Source organism: Lepidochelys kempii, chromosome 3, assembly GCF_965140285.1.
Source record: "Lepidochelys kempii isolate rLepKem1 chromosome 3, rLepKem1.hap1, whole genome shotgun sequence".
Classification (NCBI taxonomy): Eukaryota; Metazoa; Chordata; order Testudines; family Cheloniidae; genus Lepidochelys; species Lepidochelys kempii.
The window spans coordinates 4765296-4782287 of NC_136382.1; the positions used below are offsets into that span (position 1 = coordinate 4765296).

A 16992-nucleotide genomic window follows, 5' to 3' on the forward strand; every position below is an offset into this window, starting at 1 on the left:
ACACCTTTGAGGTGGAGTTCTTGGAGAGGGTGTGTTTAAGTAACTGGGGTGTCTTAGGGAGGATCAGTTTGTGGCCTGGGGGCCCAACACAGGAGGTGTGAGGAGCTCCATTTCCGTGAAGGGGTAGCAGACTGGGAGTTGATGTCCAGGAAATGTTCCAGAGAGGCCAAGGGAGGAACCAGTGCTGCACCCCACTGAGACCCAGGGAAGTTTAAAACTCCCAGGGATCCAGAGGCTTGGATTCCCCTCACGCAGTCTGCTGGATAGCTGGAAGGGAGCACCGGCCGGATCTACGGCACCATCAAACCCATGTTGCCCAAGAACACCAATTTACATATTTTGCTTCATACTTTACTGGTGCTAATGAAACTGAGATGGTCCCTGTAACTAGTCCCCAGTGAGAGGCAAGAAGAGTTCTATCCGCCTGGAAAAAACATCTCAAGAGGCCAGAGAACAAACTTCTTCTTCGCTTTCCTGTCCCATTTTAGTCAGGGTCAGTGGCTCTTGTTCTTGGTTTCCAAGCATTCCTGTCAAGTGTATCTTCCAGCCTGACACGAAACTTCTTCATGTCCTCCTCCAGCATCTCAAACCACCCTTTTCTGGGTCTTCCTCATGGTCTTTGTCCTGTGAATAGTAGATATTGTACTCTCTCAATGTGTTGTTGTCTCACACAACCCAACTACCTCAGTCAACACTCCTTCAGCTTTTTCCTGATGGGATGTACCTGCATCATTCCATCTCACTGATTAGCCTCTCAGTTCTGGTCTTACCCATTGTCCCCCAGAGCATTCTCATTTCTGCAGTGTGAAGTAGTCATTCTCTCTTCCTCCTTGGCCAGCATTCTGACCTGTATGTCATGGCTGGTCTAACTATGGTCTTATACGCTTTGCTCTTTAGTTTTCTTGGCATCTTGGTACTAAAGAGAACTCATCAACTCCCTCCATTTACACACCAAGTGCTCTTCATGAGACTCTTAACATCCATTTCCACATTCCCATCAAGGCTCAACACTGATAAGAGGTATTTAAATTGTTGCATGTATTGTAACGCTATACCATCCAGCTTAATGGCTTCTCCTTGTCCCTCTCCATAAAGCATCATGTGTATTCCATCTTTTGTCAGCTGATTTGTAAACCGTGTTCTTCTCCTGCAGCCATCCATCATTCTAGGCCCCTTTCTAGTTCATGTTTATCCTTGTGACACAACATTATGTCATCCGTGAAAAGCACGCTCCATGGAGCCTCTCTCCTAATGCCCTGCCTCAGGGTGTCCATTACAATCACAAATAGGAATGGCTTAAAGCTGATCCTTGTTGTAGACCTTACGGTAAATGGCCCACTGGAGCCAGAGCTGCTCCTCACTACTATTTTGCGGCCCTCGTACATGTCCATGATCGTCTGAATATATAACTCCAGCAGATTGTGAGTCCACAGGCATCACCTCTAGGGTCTCCTCATAAGTCATGTGTTCCAGTCCTCTGATCATTTTTGTTGCCCTCCACTGGACTCTTTCCAGTTTTTCCACATCCTTCTTGTAATGTGGGGCCCAAAACTGGACACAGTACTCCAGATGAGGCCTCACCAGTGCCGAAAGAGGGGAATGATCATGTCCCTCAATCTGCTGGCAGTGCCCCTACTTATACAGCCCAAAATGCCATTAGCCTTCTTGGCAACAAGGGCACACTGTTGACTCATATCCAGCTTCTTGTCCATTGTAACCCCCAGGTCCTTTTCTGCAGAACAGCAGCCTAGCCATTCGGTCCCTAGTCTGTAGCGGTGCATGGGATTCTTCCGTCCTAAGTGCAGGACTCTGCACTTGTCCTTGTTGAACCTCATCAGATTTCTTTTGGCCCAATCCTCCAATTTGTCTAGGGCCCTCTGTATCCTATCCCTACCCTCCAGCATATCTACCATGCCTCCTAGTTTAGTGTCATCTGCAAACTTGCTGAGGGTGCAATCCACTCCATCCTCCAGATCATTAAGGAAGATATTGAACAAAACCGGCCCCAGGACCGACTCTTGGGGCATTCCGCTGGATACCGGCTGCCAACTGGACATGGAGCCATTGATCACTACCTGTTCAGCCTGATGATCTAGCCAGCTTTCTATCCACCTTATAGTCTATTCATCCAGCCCATATTTCTTTTACTTCCTGGCAAGAATACTGTGGGAGGCCATGTCAAATGCTTTGCTAAAGTCAAGGAATAACACGTCCACTGCTTTCCCCTCATCCACAGAGCCAGTAGGGTCAGTAGGGGAACCCAGGCCTGCCCACTCCACTGGGTTCCAGTTCAGGGCCTCAAGCTAGAAAAACTGGATCAGCATGTGTCGACTCTGGCTGTGCCCTGAGCTCCTTCCTACCTTCCCTCAGGTTTCTGCAAGCTTTTCAGCCTGGTGCTCTGGTTGTCTCTTTCTAGGGTGTTGTCCCTCTTGGCAGGAGTTCCCTTCTCCGCCTGCTCACTCCTCTGGCAGGTGCCACGGCCCTCTGCTTCTTGGCCCTTTGATACTCCCAGCTGTGGTGAGGTTGCCAATCAGCAGGGCCTGTGCTAAACCTTTGCTTGCTGGGCCAGCGTGGGGTACATACACCCCATTACAGTCAGTAATAACGACATGCTTAAACATCCCCTTTAGGCTTGAAGATAGAGACCAATGTCTTGCAGGCTTCTCTGAGTAGTTACAACAGCTCCTGAAGAAGCTTGTAGAAGGAAGATAATATGGATGGTGAGAGTTCAGTTGTTGTGACCTGCACTGGATGTGCCATGTTGGTCTTTCTTCCACAGGACAGAAGTGACTTTGTCTGTACAAACTGAAAGCTGGTCTCCATATTGGAAGAGAAGGTTCAAGGTCTGGAGAAACAAGTATCGACCCTGCGTTACATAAGAGAAACTGAAGATTTCCTGGACAGATGTCAGGATATGCTTCTATGGACACAACGTTCTGAAGATTCAGAGCAGGCTGCACAGCGGGGACAGGAGGACGGTGAAGAAATTTGGCAGCATGTGACCTCCAGAAGAAGAAAGGGGAGCGTCCATGTACTAGCAGGGCAGATACAGGTAAGTAACCGTTTTCATGTTTTCTCCACAGGTACTAATGCGGAAAGTGGACTAGATGATACATCTGAGGGAAGGGAACAGAAGGAGACTCCACCGATTGGAAGGCATGAGATGCGCTGTCCTAGGGTTGGGGGTTCCACGACCACCGCTGCCAAGAGAAGGAGGTGGGTGGTGATGGTCGGGGACTCTCTCCTCAGGGGGACTGAGTCATCTATCTGCCGCCCTGACCGGGAAAACCGAGAAGTCTGCTGCTTGCCAGGAGCTAGGATTTACGATGTGACGGAGAGACTGCCGAGACTCATCAAGCCCTCGGATCACTACCCCTTCCTGCTTCTCCACATGGGCACCAATGATACTGCCAAGAATGACCTTGAGAGGATCACTGCGGACTACGTGGCTCTGGGAAGAAGGATAAAGGAGTTTGAGGCGCAAGTGGTGTTCTTGTCCATCCTCCCTGTGTAAGGAAAAGGCCCCGGTAGCGACGGTCAAATTGTGGAAGTCAACTAATGGCTACACAGGTGGTGTGGGAGAGAAGGCTTTGGATTCTTTAACCATAGGATGGTGTTCCAAGAAGGAGTGCTAGGCAGAGACAGGCTCCACCTAACAAAGATAGGGAAGAGCTTCTTTGCAATCAGGCTGGCTAACCTAGTGAGGAGGGCTTTAAACTAGGTTCACCAGGGGAAGGAGACCAAAGCCCTGAGGTAAGTGGGACGTGGTATACCAGGAGGAAGCAGAAGCAGGAGAGCGTGAGAAGGGAGGGCTCCTGCCTCATACTGAGAAAGAGGGACGATCAGCGAGTTATCTCAAGTGCCTGTACACAAATGCAAGAAGCCTGGGAAACAAGCAGGGAGAACTGGAAGTCCTGGCACAGCCAAGGAATTATGATGTGAGTGGAATAACAGAGACTTGGTGGGATAACTCGCATGACTGGAGTACTGTCATGGATGGATATAAACAGTTCAGGAAGGAGAGGCAGGGCAGAAAAGGTGGGGGAGTTGCAATGGTAGGTAAGGAAGCAGTATGACTGCTCAGAGCTCCGGTATGAAACTGCAGAAAAACCTGAGAGTCTCTGGATTAAGTTTAGAAGTGTGAGCACCAAGGGTGATGTCATGGTGGGAGTCTGTTATAGACCACCGGACCAGGGGGATGAGGTGGACGAGACTTTCTTCCGGCAACTAACGGAAGTTACTAGATCGCATGCCATAGTTCTCATGGGTGACTTCAATCACCCCGATATCTGCTGGGAGAGCAATACAGCGGTGCACAGATAGTCCAGGAAGTTTTTGGAAAGTGTAGAGGATAATTTCCTGGTGCAAGTGCTGGAGGTCGAGTTCAGGATCCTGACACAAGGGAAAAAAGAGAGCAGCAGAATACAGACTCTGGACTTCAGAAAATAAGACTTTGACTCCCTCAGGGAACTGATGGGCAGGATCTCCTGGGAGAATAACATGAGGGGGAAAGGAGTCCAGGAGCAGGGACAAACCATCCCGATGTGTAGAAAGAATAGTAAATATGGCAGGCGACCAGATTGGCTTAACAGTGAAATTCTTGCTGATCTTAAACACAAAAAAGAAGCTTACAAGAAGTGAAAGATTGGACAAATGACCAGGGAGGAGTATAAAGATATTGCTCAGGCATGCAGGAGTGAAATAAGGAAGGCCAAATCTCACTTGGAGTTGCAGCTAGGAAGAGATGTTAAGAGTAACAAGAAGGGTTTCTTCAGGTATGTTAGCAATAAGAAGAAAGTCAAGGAAAGCATGGACCCCTTACTGAATGAGGGAGGCAACCCAGACTAATCTGATTGCCTTCTATGACGAGATAACTGGCTCTGTGGATAAGGGGAAAGCAGTGGACATGTTATTCCTTGACTTTAGCAAAGCTTTTGACACGGTCTCCCACAGTATTCTTGTCAGCAAGTTAAAGAAGTATGGGCTGGATGAATGGACTATAAGGTGGATAGAAAGCTGGCTAAATTGTCAGGCTCAATGGGTAGTGATCAATGGCTCCATGTCTAGTTGGCAGCCAGTATCAAGCGGAGTGCCCCAGGGGTCGGTCCTGGGGCTGGTTTTGTTCAATATCTTCCTTAATGATCTGGAGGATGGTGTGGATTGCACCCTCAACAGGTTTGCAGATGACACTAAACTGGGAGGAGAGGTAGATACGCTGGAGGGTAGGGATAGGATACAGAGGGCCCTAGACAAATTGGAGGACTGGGCCAAAAGAAATCTGATGAGGTTCAACAAAGACAAGTGCAGAGTCCTGCACTTAGGATGGAAGAATCCCATGCACCGCTACAGACTAGGGACCAAGTGGCTAAGCAGCAGTTCTGCAGAAAAGGACCTAGGGGTTACAGCGGACAGGAAGCTGGATATGAGTCAACAGTGTGCCCTTGTTGCCAAGAAGGCCAATGGCATTTTGGGCTGTATAAGTAGGGGCATTGCCAGCAGATCAAGGGACGTGATCGTTCCCCTCTATTCAACATTGGTGAGGCCTTATCTGGAATACCGTGTCCAGTTTTGGGCCCCACACTACAAGAAGGATGTGGAAAAATTGGAAAGTGTCCAGCGGAGGGCAACAAAAATGATTAGGGGACTGGAACACATGACTTATGAGGAAAGGCTGAGGGAACTGGGATTGTTTAGTCTGCGGAAGAGAAGAATGAGGGGGGTATTTGATAGCTGTTTTCAACTACCTGAAAGGGCGTTCCAAAGAGGATGGATCTAGACGGTTCTCAGTGGTAGCAGATGACAGAACGAGGAGTAATGGTCGCAAGTTGCAGTGAGGGAGGTTTATGTTGGATATTAGGAAAAACTTTTTCACTATGAGGGTGGTGAAACACTGGAATGCGTTACCTAGGGAGGTGGTGGAATCTCCTTCCTTAGAGTTTTTTAAGGTCAGGCTTGACAAAGCCCTGGCTGGGATGATTTAGTTGGGGATTGGCCCTGCTTTGAGCAGGGGGTTGGACTAGATGACCTCCTGAGGTCCCTTCCAACCCTGATATTCTATGATTCTATATCTTCTCCCTTCATCAGGCATTTTTCCAGTTTGGAGGATAAAGTTAAAGTAGTTCATCATCATCACTACTTCCTCACGGCTTGATGCCAGAGAACAAACACCACAAAATTCAGGGTCACCCAGCAAAAGGGTCCTACCTTCATAGTAAGGCTTTAGGTCACTCTGGATGGATAGCGGAAGGGACTCGTAGACAGCCATTTTCTTCTTAAGGATCTCTCTTTCCAGGGTCCTCAGGATGACGTTTGTCTGTGTGAATCAATTTAAAGCATTTGCCATTATCTTTTCAATCCCTCATTTGTAAAAACGATCTGAATAAACGGTTTGGAAGAGGAGACCTGATCAGGGATTTCGGGGTGGGGAGGTGCTTTGCTTATTGGTTAGACCCAGAATCAAGGTGGAATATGCAGGTGTGGGATTCTTAAGGCCAGAGTTTTAGATACAAATATGTGAAAACAAACAGCCTGTGAGCTCCACATACCTTTTCCCAGCTTAAAGGCTAAAGAGCACCTGGTGCCTTCTAACTAACTTCATTACTCCTGTGGCTCTTGAAGATTTCCTGGTTGGGGGCGCAGAATTTGAGTCTCTGCTGAGTTTCCCACCTGGGGGCTGCGGGAAGCCGCGTGGGCCGAGGGATGCGCTGACTGCCCTTCCCACAGCCCCCATTGGCCTGGAGCGGCGAACCGCGGCCAGTGGGAGCCGCGATTGGCTGAACCTGCGGACGCGGCAAGTAAAGAAACCGGCCCGGCCCGCCTTGGACTTTCCCTGAATAAGCGGTGGACCGGCATTGAGAACCACTGCTCTAAGTTATACCAGGGCCAAACCAGTCCTGGAGTCAAAGTGATTTCTTCCCCCCACCCTCTTGGGTCCTGTTCTAAACACTGCTCTGCTGCACCTGAGAGTCTGGCCCTGCATGGATGCCAGGTAATAAATGCTACACACTGTGTGTTGGCTACAACATACAGCTGTTCATGTCTCTTATCAGTGGGTCAGAAGGCAGAGTTCATCACAGAGCCAATCTCACAGAGACTCCCTGAGAGTCCCCATCAACCATTGTTACTCTCCCATTGTTATCCCCATCCTGCAGCCCTCCTCGGCCCTGCCAAGCAGAGGGGCAGGATAGCAGGATGAGCCTTACCCCAGATGTGCTGGCTGGCAGGGCAGAGCACTCACTCTTATCTTAACCTCAACTTACTTCCTCAATGAAGAAGTTGAGCTTGCAGTGGTCACTGGTCACTGGGCTCTTCTTCCCAACCTCGCAGATTTTCTCCTGCACCGAGTCTTTGAACATGTCAAGGCAGGGTTTCAGCGAGGCTCTGGTTCCCTTTTGGATCCTAGTTGGATAATAAAATATGAATCATTAAAAAGACAAATGGGCTCGACACAGCTGAGTGGGGAGGTAGGAGGAGAAACAAAGGTGGCTCTAAGACATCTATATCCCCCCCCTCCAATCCCACAGCTGGCCAGGTGCCATGCTGACTCTGGCATAAGCTAGAGCAGCCACAGGGCTAGTCTAATATCACCTGGACTGATCCCCTGAGAACTGTTCTGTCAGCTCAGGATCACTTGAATCCAGTGCACACAGGTGCCTATCACACTCCCTCTCTCCCTCCGCTCAGCTCCAGATCACCCTCTTCGCTAGGGCTAGGGGCAGCCGATGGTGTAAAGCTGGAATAGTTGGGAGAGTCCCCTAGGTGAGAGCAGTTTTAAGTGCCCTTTACACCAACCTTGTCCAGGCTGAGGATGTGATCTTAACAGTTTAATTCTCTGGGAAGGAGTGAAAATCCAAACACACCTTTCTATAGCAGCTGGGTTAAACACTTTGACCTCCCCAGCTCTGCAGCAGCCACACCTCCACTGCCTCAACTACTGAATCATAGAATCATAGACTATCAGGATTGGAAGGGACCTCAGGAGGTCATCTAGTCCCACCCCCTGCTCAAAGCAGGACTGATCCCCAATTAAATCATCCCAGCCAGGGCTTTGTCAAGCCTGACCTTAAAAACTTCTAAGGAAGGAGATTCCACCACCTCCCTAGGTAACGCATTCCAGTGTTTCACCACCCTCCTAGTGAAAAAGTTTTTCCTCATATCCAACCTAAATCTCCCGCACTGTAACTTGAGACCATTACTTCTTGTCCTGTCATCAGCTACCACTGAGAATAGTTTAGATCCATCCTCTTTGGAACCCCCTTTCAGGTAGTTGAAAGCAGCTATCAAATCCCCCCTCATTCTTCTCTTCTGTAGGCTAAACAATCCCAGTTCCCTCAGCCTCTCCTCATAAGTCATGTGTTCCAGTCCCCTAATCATTTTTGTTGCCCTCTGCTGGACTCTCTCCAGTTTTTCCACATCCTTCTTGTAATGTGGGGCCCAAAGCTGGACACAGTACTCCAGATGAGGCCTCACCAATGTCTAATAGAGGGGAACGATCACGTCCCTCGATCTGCTGGCAATGCCCCTACTTATACAGCCCAAAATGCCATTGGCCTTCTTGGCAACAAGGGCACACTGTTGACTCATATCCAGCTTCTTGTCCATTGTAACCCCTAGGTCTTTCTCTGCAGAACTGCTGCCTAGCCAGTCGGTCCCTAGTCTGTAGCGGTGCATTGGATTCTTCCATCCTAAGTGCAGGACTCTGCACTTGTCCTTGTTGAACCTCATCAGATTTCTTTTGGCCCAGTCCTCCAATTTGTCTAGGTCCCTCTGTATCCTATCCCTACCCTCCAGTGTATCTACCACTCCTTCCAGTTTAGTGTCGTCTGCAAACTTGCTGAGGGTGCAATCCACACCATCCTCCAGATCATTTATGAAGATATTGAACAAAACTGGCCCCAGGACCGACCCCTGGGGCACTCCGCTTGATACTGGCTGCCAACTAGACATGGAGCCATTGATCACTACCCGTTGAGCCCGACAATCTAGCCAACTTTCTAACCACCTTATAGTGCATTCATCCAGCTCATACTTCTTTACCTTGCTGACAAGAATACTGTGGGAGACCATGTCAAAAGCTTTATTAAAGTCAAGGAACAACACATCCACTGCTTTCCCTTCATCCACAGAACCAGTTATCTCGTCATAGAAGGCAATTAGATTAGTCAGGCATGACTTGCCCTTGGTGAATCCATGCTGACTGAAAAGGAGTACTTGTGGCACCTTAGAGACTCCACAAGTACTCCTTTTCTTTTTGCAAATACAGACTAACACGGCTGTTACTCTGAAACCATGCTGACTGTTCCTGATCACTTTCCTCTCACCTAACTGGGCTGAGCCCTTCTCCTTTTGGGCACCGGGGATGGATTGAAGCCACGGAGCTTTATTCACTTCCTTACGTGCCACTATCCAAAGCCACTTAAACCCCAAATGTGCACAGGGTTGCATTTTCCTAAGTTACTTAGGTACAGTGCAATTAACGAAAATGTGAATGGCAGGTGGGAGCAGGCCCGCTGAAATCAATGGAGCTGCAAAATTTGTCAAGGTGTCACCTTATTCTCCTGAAATCCCTCCTTAAACCCAGCTCTGCTGGGACCTAGACAGCACCCCCTCAGGCCTGGCCTATGCTAGTGGCATCTGATACTTCTGCTTTTTGCTAACCCCATTTAATTTTGTTACTCATCTTCCTATCCATCACCAGCATTTGTCTGACGCCCAGACTGTGAGCAGGGTCTGTCTTCTTCTTAACATGTCCGCATAGTGCCTAGCACAATAGGAGCCAGGATCTGTCACTGGGGTTCTGAGGCCCTACCATAACAATTATAAATGGTGGACAAGAGAGGAGAGTCAGGGCTGATCGTCTCGTCTACAGCCATAATAATGTGTCATGACTGGAGCTTGGACAGTCATGCCTAGTGGTCAGAGCAGGGATGGTTAGAGGCCAGGATTCAGAGTATGGGTCAGAGCTGTGGTCAGGAGTCCAACAGTGAGCCAAGAGGCAGATCTTACAGACTAAGACTTTAAGGCCTGAAGGGACCATCATGGTCATCTAGTCTGACCTCCTGCAAATTGCAGGCCACAGAACCTCACCCGCTCACTCCTGTGATAGACCCAGAAGCTCTGGCTGAGTTCCTGGAGTCCTCAAATCGTGATTTCAAGACTTCAAGTTACAGAGAATCCACCTGTCAAGGTTCCTTCCCCACTCTGAACTCTAGGGTACAGATGTGGGGACCTGCATGAAAAACCCCCTAAGCTTATTTTTACCAGCTTAGGTTAAAAGTTCCCCAAGGTACAGACTATTTTACCTTTTGTCCCTGGACTTTATTGCTGCCACCACCAAGCATCTAACAAATATAACAGGGAAAGAGCCCACTTGGAAATGTCTTTTCCCCCAAAATCCCCCCAAGCCCTACACCCCCTTTCCTGGGGAAGGCTTGATAAAAATCCTCACCAATTTGCATAGGTGAACACAGACCCAAACCCTTGGATCTTAAGAACAATGAAAAAGCAATCAGGTTCTTAAAAGAAGAATTTTAATTAAAGAAAAAGTAAAAGAATCACCTCTGTAAAATCAGGATGGTAAATACCTTACATGGTAATCAGATTCAAAACATAGAGAATCCCTCTAGGCTAAACCTTAAGTTACAAAAAGACACAAAAACCTGAATATACATTCTATTCAGCACAACTTATTTTATCAGCCATTTAACCAAAACAGAATCTAATGCATATCTAACTAGATTGCTTACTGACTTTTTACAGGAGTTCTGACCTGCATTCCTGCTCTGGTCCCGGCAAAAGCAACACACAGACACAGAGAACCCTTTGTCTCCCCCCCCCCTCCAGCTTTGAAAGTATCTTGTCTCCTCATTGGTCATTTTGGTCAGGTGCCAGCGAGGTTGTCTTAGCTTCTTAACCCTTTACAGGTGAAAGGGTTTTTCCTCTGGCCAGGAGGGATTTAAAGGTGTTTACCCATCCCTTTATATTTATGACACCACCATTTACACTAGTTTAAACCTCTAAGTGATCCATGCCCCATGCTGCAGAGGAAGGCAAAAAACCCAAGGCTCTCTGCCAATCTGACCGGGGAAAGAATTCCTTTCCGACCCCAAATATGGCGGTCCATTGGACACTGAGCATTTCAGCAAGACACACCAGTTAGACACCTCAGAAAGAATTCCGTGTAGTACTTCAGAGCCCTCCCCATCTAGTGTCCCATCACCACCATTGGGGATATTTGCTACTAGCAGTCAAAGATCAACTACATGCCATTGTAGGCCATCTTATCAAACCATCCCCTCCATAATTTATCAAGTTCAGTCTTGAAGCCAATTAGGTTTTTGCCCCCCATGGCTCCCCTTGGGATGCCGTTCCAGAACTTCACTCCTCTGATGGTTAGAAACCTTCATCAAATTTCAAGCCTGAATTTGTTGATGGCCAGTTTATATCCATTTGTTCTTGTGTCAACACTGGCCCTTAACTTAAATAACTCCTCTCCCTCCCTGGTGTTTATCCCCCTGATGTATTTATAGAGAGCAATCATATCTCCCCTCAGCCTTCATTTGGTTAGGCTAAACAAGCCAAGCTCTTTGAGTCTCCTCTCATAAAGTAGATTTTCCATTCTTTGGGTCATCTTAGTATTCCCTCTCTGCACCTATTCCAGTTTGAATTCATCATTCTTAAATATGGGAGACCAGAATTGCACACAGTATTCCAGATGAGCTCTCACCAGTGCCTTGTATAATGGTATTAATACTTCCTTATCGCTACTGGAAATACCTCGCCTGATGCATCCGAGAATCACATTAGCCTTTTTCATGGCCACATCACATTGGGTGCTCATAGTCATCCTGTGATCCACCAATACACTCAGGTCTTTCTCCTCCTCTGTTGCTTCCAACTGATAAGTTCCCAGCTTATAGCAAAAATTCTTGTTAGTTCCTAAGTGCATAACCTTGTACGATGAAATTTCATCCCATTTCTATTACTCCAGTTTTCAAAGATTGTCCAGATCTAATATGATATTCTGGTCCCACTCTGTATTGTCAATACCTCCTAACTTTATGTCATCTGCAAATTTTATTAGAGCACTCCCACTTTTTGTGCCAAGGTCATGAATAAAAATGTTAAATAAGATGGTTCTCAAGACCAATCCCTGAGGAACTCCACCAGCAATCTCCCTCCAGACTCACAGTTCACCTTTCAGTATGACATGTCATAGTCTACCCTTTAACCAGTTCCTTATACACATCTCAATTCTCATATTAATCCCCATCTTCTCCAATTTATCTAATTTCCCATGTGGAATTTATCAGATGCCTTTCTGAAATCCAGGGAGATTAGATCCACTGCATTTCCTTTGTCTAAAAAAATCACTTGTTTTCTTAAAGAAAGAGATCAGGCTGGTCTGGCACGATCTACCTTCTGAAAACCTCTGTTGCATTTTATTCCAATTTCTGTTTACCACTATGTCCTTAACTACTTTCTCTTTCTTTTGTTCTAAGACCTTGCATACAACTGAGGTCAAACTAACAGGGCTGTAGTTTTTCAGATCTCTTTCCCCCCCTTTCTTAAAAACAGGTTGTCAGGGTTCCCTCCCCACTCTGAACTCTGGGGTACAGATGTGGGGACCCACACGAAAGACCCCCTAAACTCATTTCTACCAGCTTAGATTAAACCTTCCCCAAGGCACAAATCCTTTCCTTGTCCTTGTACAGTATTTCTGCCACCACCAAGTGATTTAGACAAAAATCCAGGAAAAAGGGCCACTTGGAGTCCCTGTTTCCCCAAAATATTCCCCCAATCCCTTCACCCCCTTTCCTGGGGCGGCTTGAGAATAATATACTAACCAATTGGTTACAAAGTGAGCACAGACCAAACCCCTGGGTTTTTAGCACACTGAAAATCAATCAGGTTCTTAAAAGAAGAATTTTATTTTTTAAAAAAAGTAAAAGACTCACACCTTCAAAATCAGAATGGAAGGTAACTTTACAGGGTAAATAAAAAGATTTAAAACACAGTGGATTCCCCTCTAGGCTTAGGTTCAAAGTTACAAAAAACAGGAATAAATCTCCCTCTTAGCATAGGAAAAATTCACAAGCTAAAACAAAAGATAATCTAACACATTTCCTTGCCTTTACTCACAATTTCTGTAATTTTATATGTATCATTTCAGGTATCTTTTCAAGAGATGGCTTACCTGCTTGGTCTCTCTCTCTCTATCCAGAGAGGGAACCAAAAAAAAGAGCACAAACAAAACCTCTTCCCTCCCTCCCAGATTTGAAAGTATGTTCTTTCCTTATTGGTCCTATTGGTGTATTTTGGTCAGATGCCAACCAGGTGATTTGAGGTTCTTAACCCCTTACAGGTAAAGGGATTCTGTACTTCTGGCCAGGAGGGATTTTATGTTACTGCATACATAAAGGTTGTTACCCTTCCCTTTATATTTATGACACAGGTACTATATTAGCAGTCCTCCAGTCATAGGGTAATACTCCGAGTTTTCCAGATTCATTAAAAATCCTTGCTATTGGGCTTGTGATTTCATGTGCCAATTCCTTCAGTATACTTGGATGGAGATTATCCAAGCCCTCTGATTTAGTCCCATGAAGCTGTTTAGTTTGACTTCCATCTCAGATGAGGATAAGGAAGTACAGCAGAAATTACCACATTTCCATTAGCCACCCTGTTACTACCCCTGAGCTCCTCATTTGCCTTAGTAAAAACTCAGGCAAAGTATTTGTTTAGGTGTTAGGCCATATTTAGATTATCTTTGATCTCCACCCATCCTCCATGTTTAGTGGTCCTCCTTCTTTCCTTGTTTTCTTTTTGTTTATATGGCTACAGAACCTTTTACTATCGGTATTAATTCCCTTTGCAAGGTCCAACTCTGCTTGGCTTTGGGCAGTTCTCACTTTTTCTCTACACTTTCTGACCTCCAAGAGGTAGCTTTCCTTGCTGATCCTTCCCATCTTCCATTCTTTGTAGGCTTTCTGCTTTCTCTTCATCACCTGTCTGAGATACTTGTTCATCCAGCTTGGTCTGGTAATGCTTCCCTACAAATTTCCCCCCTTGCTTGGGATCCAGGCTTCAAGTAGCTTCTGCAACTTTGATTTAAAGTAATCCCAAGCCTCCTCCACATTTAGATCCTTCAGTTCTTCACTCTTCTGTGAGGTTCTCACTACACACTAATACCAAAATCTAAAATGGCATCACCCTCTTGTGGGTTCGGTGACTCTTTGGCGAAGAAATCTGTCAGCCATCACATCCAGGAAAATCTGGGCCCAACTATTACTAGCACTTGTCCTCTAATCTATATCTGGGAAGTTAAAGTCTCCCATAATCACACAATTCCCAGTAGTATTTATTTCACAAAAAACATTAAAGAGGTCTCTATCCAGATCAAAATCAGATTCTGGGGTCTGTAGCAGATCCCCAGCGCTAACCCAGTAGAGCCTCTGGTAGCTTTCTTCCTCAAAGTGATTTTGACCCAAAACAGACTCTGTTTTATCCATTCCATCACTCCTAATTTCTTTACAGTCTGCCTCATCATTAAAATACAATGCTGCTCCACCACCTTTACCTTTAGTTCTGTCTTTTCTGAACAGCACGTACCCTTCAATACCTGTATTCCAGTTGTGACTACTATTCCACCATGTTTCTGATATCCCTATAGTGTCTGATTTCACTTCCTGCACCCGTAGTTCTAGCTACTCCGTGTTGTTCCTCAGGATCTTTGCATTGGTGTACAAACATCTTAACTGTTGTTGGTTGGCTTTGCCCAGATTCCTCACCCAATTGGGTACAATCATTCTACTGCCAGTATCGCCCGTCTGTTACCTTCACAGGTATTGGCAGTATCTTTCCTGTTAATGTCCATTCTCCTACCTACTGCTGTATTCTGTCTTTCTTGGTTTTCCTCCTGGTCAATATTAGAATCAGGCGTGGAGATTACATGAGCATCTCCCAACCCCCTCCCCCAAGTTCCTCGTTTAAAGCACTTTTAATCAGTTGCGCCAACAGTTGCGCCAACCAGTTTTAATCAGTTGCTCGGGAGGGAGAGAGCCTCCTGATCTGCCCTGCCCCCTGCTGAGATGCCCCACATGCTGCTTGTCTCACATCGTGCTTCCTCCCCTTAGCCATTTGCAACATGTGCAGAAGTCTTGTCCGAGGGAGGCAGAATTTTCCAGAGGCCGCTGTGGTGCCAGATCAGCCTGAGCTGGCTCGAGCTGACTGGTTTTGTGAGTGGCAGCAAACAGCTGGCAGGCAGGTGGTGGGGGCATTTTTTCCTCAAGTCACAGCAGCCTTTCTGGAGCCAGGTTAGGAGGCAGAGCAGGCCACAGAGGGCTTCTGGAGGGCTCCAGGCAGGGCCACATGGGGATGCAGGAGGGGGGCTCCAGGCGGGGCAAGATGGGGATGCAGGAGGGGGTGCTGAAGATTCTGTGCCTAGGGGCACGTAAATTGTAAATCCAGCCCAGCCCATATCTTAGCGCCCATCAGACAGCACACCCTTCTTTTCTCCGGATCAGCTCTGGTGACAAACCTGTCTGTTCTTCTTAGTAAGGAGCCCCCAATCAGATGGATCTGCCTCATCTTGGAGGTGGTGCGATTCTCCAGCCTTTTTTCTGGCTGCAAGTCCTCTTGTCTTTTGTTCTCTCTTGCAATCTTCTGCAAGTCATCCCCAGGAGGATAGAGGCTCTCTCTATTGACTCTTCCCCTCTGCTTTTAGGGCTAGCCACTCTTCTCTTCTTCCTTGCCCTCTCACCTTCTGTTACTGCCTGCTGTGCCCCTTCTTCATTCTCCAGCTCAGCAAATCTGTTCCTGAGCTCTATTTTCCCTTCACTAGCCAGTCTTTCCTCTGCCTGGTTCTTGTAGGAACATGCTTCCTCTGGCCACTTTCTTCACCCAGCAGCCTACCCTCACAGTTCTCCAGTCCAGCTTGCATCTGAGAGTCTTGACTTTTCCCTTTAGCTTCCTCTCACCTTCTCTCTATCATCCACTCGAATACCCTTTGAAATTCAACTTAGTTTCCACTTGCATCTCCAAGCCTTGGATCTTCTCTTCCACCAGCTCTATGGTGGCATTTCATGCAAATGAAGCTCTTTTCAGGTACCCGCTCCAGGATAATGTACAACCTGCAGCTTCCACATCCAGTCATCTTCTTTGTCTCTTCCATTCCTTGGGTCACTACCACTGCTGCCTTTGTATCTGTCATAACCTTCCTGCTTAAGGTTCTGTCAGGTGGAAACAAAAAACAAACAAACACCAAACACTACCTCCCGCAAGCTCCCCTTATAAACTCCCACTCGAACTCCCCTGTCTTCTGTTCTGTTTGCTCACTCCTGTGCCACTGACTGGCTGCTTTGCTGCCTTTATAGGGCTCCTAATCAGGGAAGTCCCACCCTCTAATGGGGGAAGGCCCATCCCCTAATTAGGGCTCTGCTATGATGAAAGGCTTTACTTCTCTCATAGCACACTGGCCCCTATCAGCCCCTGCAAACTGAAACAACCACCACCACCACACAACACACAAGAACTCGCTCACTTCCCCTAAGGAACAGGGGCTTGCCTCCTCCCTTCTCCTCCAATGGAACTCCCACTTAAATTCCACTGGTTTCAGCTCCGTTTGCTGGTTCCTGTGCACATCACTACAGCTAGGGAGTTCACCTGGTTTCGCAGACACTTCCTGGCACTCCTCCTGGGTTTAACTAGGGTGCCTGGACCAATCAGGGGCCACGAGGGAAGTTGTCAGTCTGGCCTTCCCAGGTGGTACTTCCTGTGCTGTTTATCTCCATGGTTCTCAAACGTTTGTATTGGTGACCTCACCCACACAGCAAGCCTCTGAGTGTGACCCCCTCTTATACATTTAAAACACTTTTTATCATTTCACACTATTATAAAGGCTGGAGGTGAAGGGGGGTTTGGGGGCGGAGGCTGACTGCTCACGACCCCCCCATGTAATAATCTCACAACTCCCTGTTTGAGAATCCCTGGTCT

General features: G+C 47.1%; 1 protein-coding gene across 1 annotated transcript in view; it reads right to left on the minus strand.

Moving 5' to 3' along the window:
- NUGGC (nuclear GTPase, germinal center associated) overlaps positions 1-16992 on the minus strand; it is an 88458-nt gene that overhangs the window by 16383 nt on the left and 55083 nt on the right. The window contains exons 16-18 of the mRNA XM_078851933.1: positions 7260-7398; positions 6137-6313; positions 2361-2512 (exon numbers count right to left, since the gene is read on the minus strand). Coding sequence (XP_078708059.1) covers positions 2361-2512; positions 6137-6313; positions 7260-7398 — 468 coding nt within the window. The remainder of the gene's footprint in view (positions 1-2360; positions 2513-6136; positions 6314-7259; positions 7399-16992) is intronic.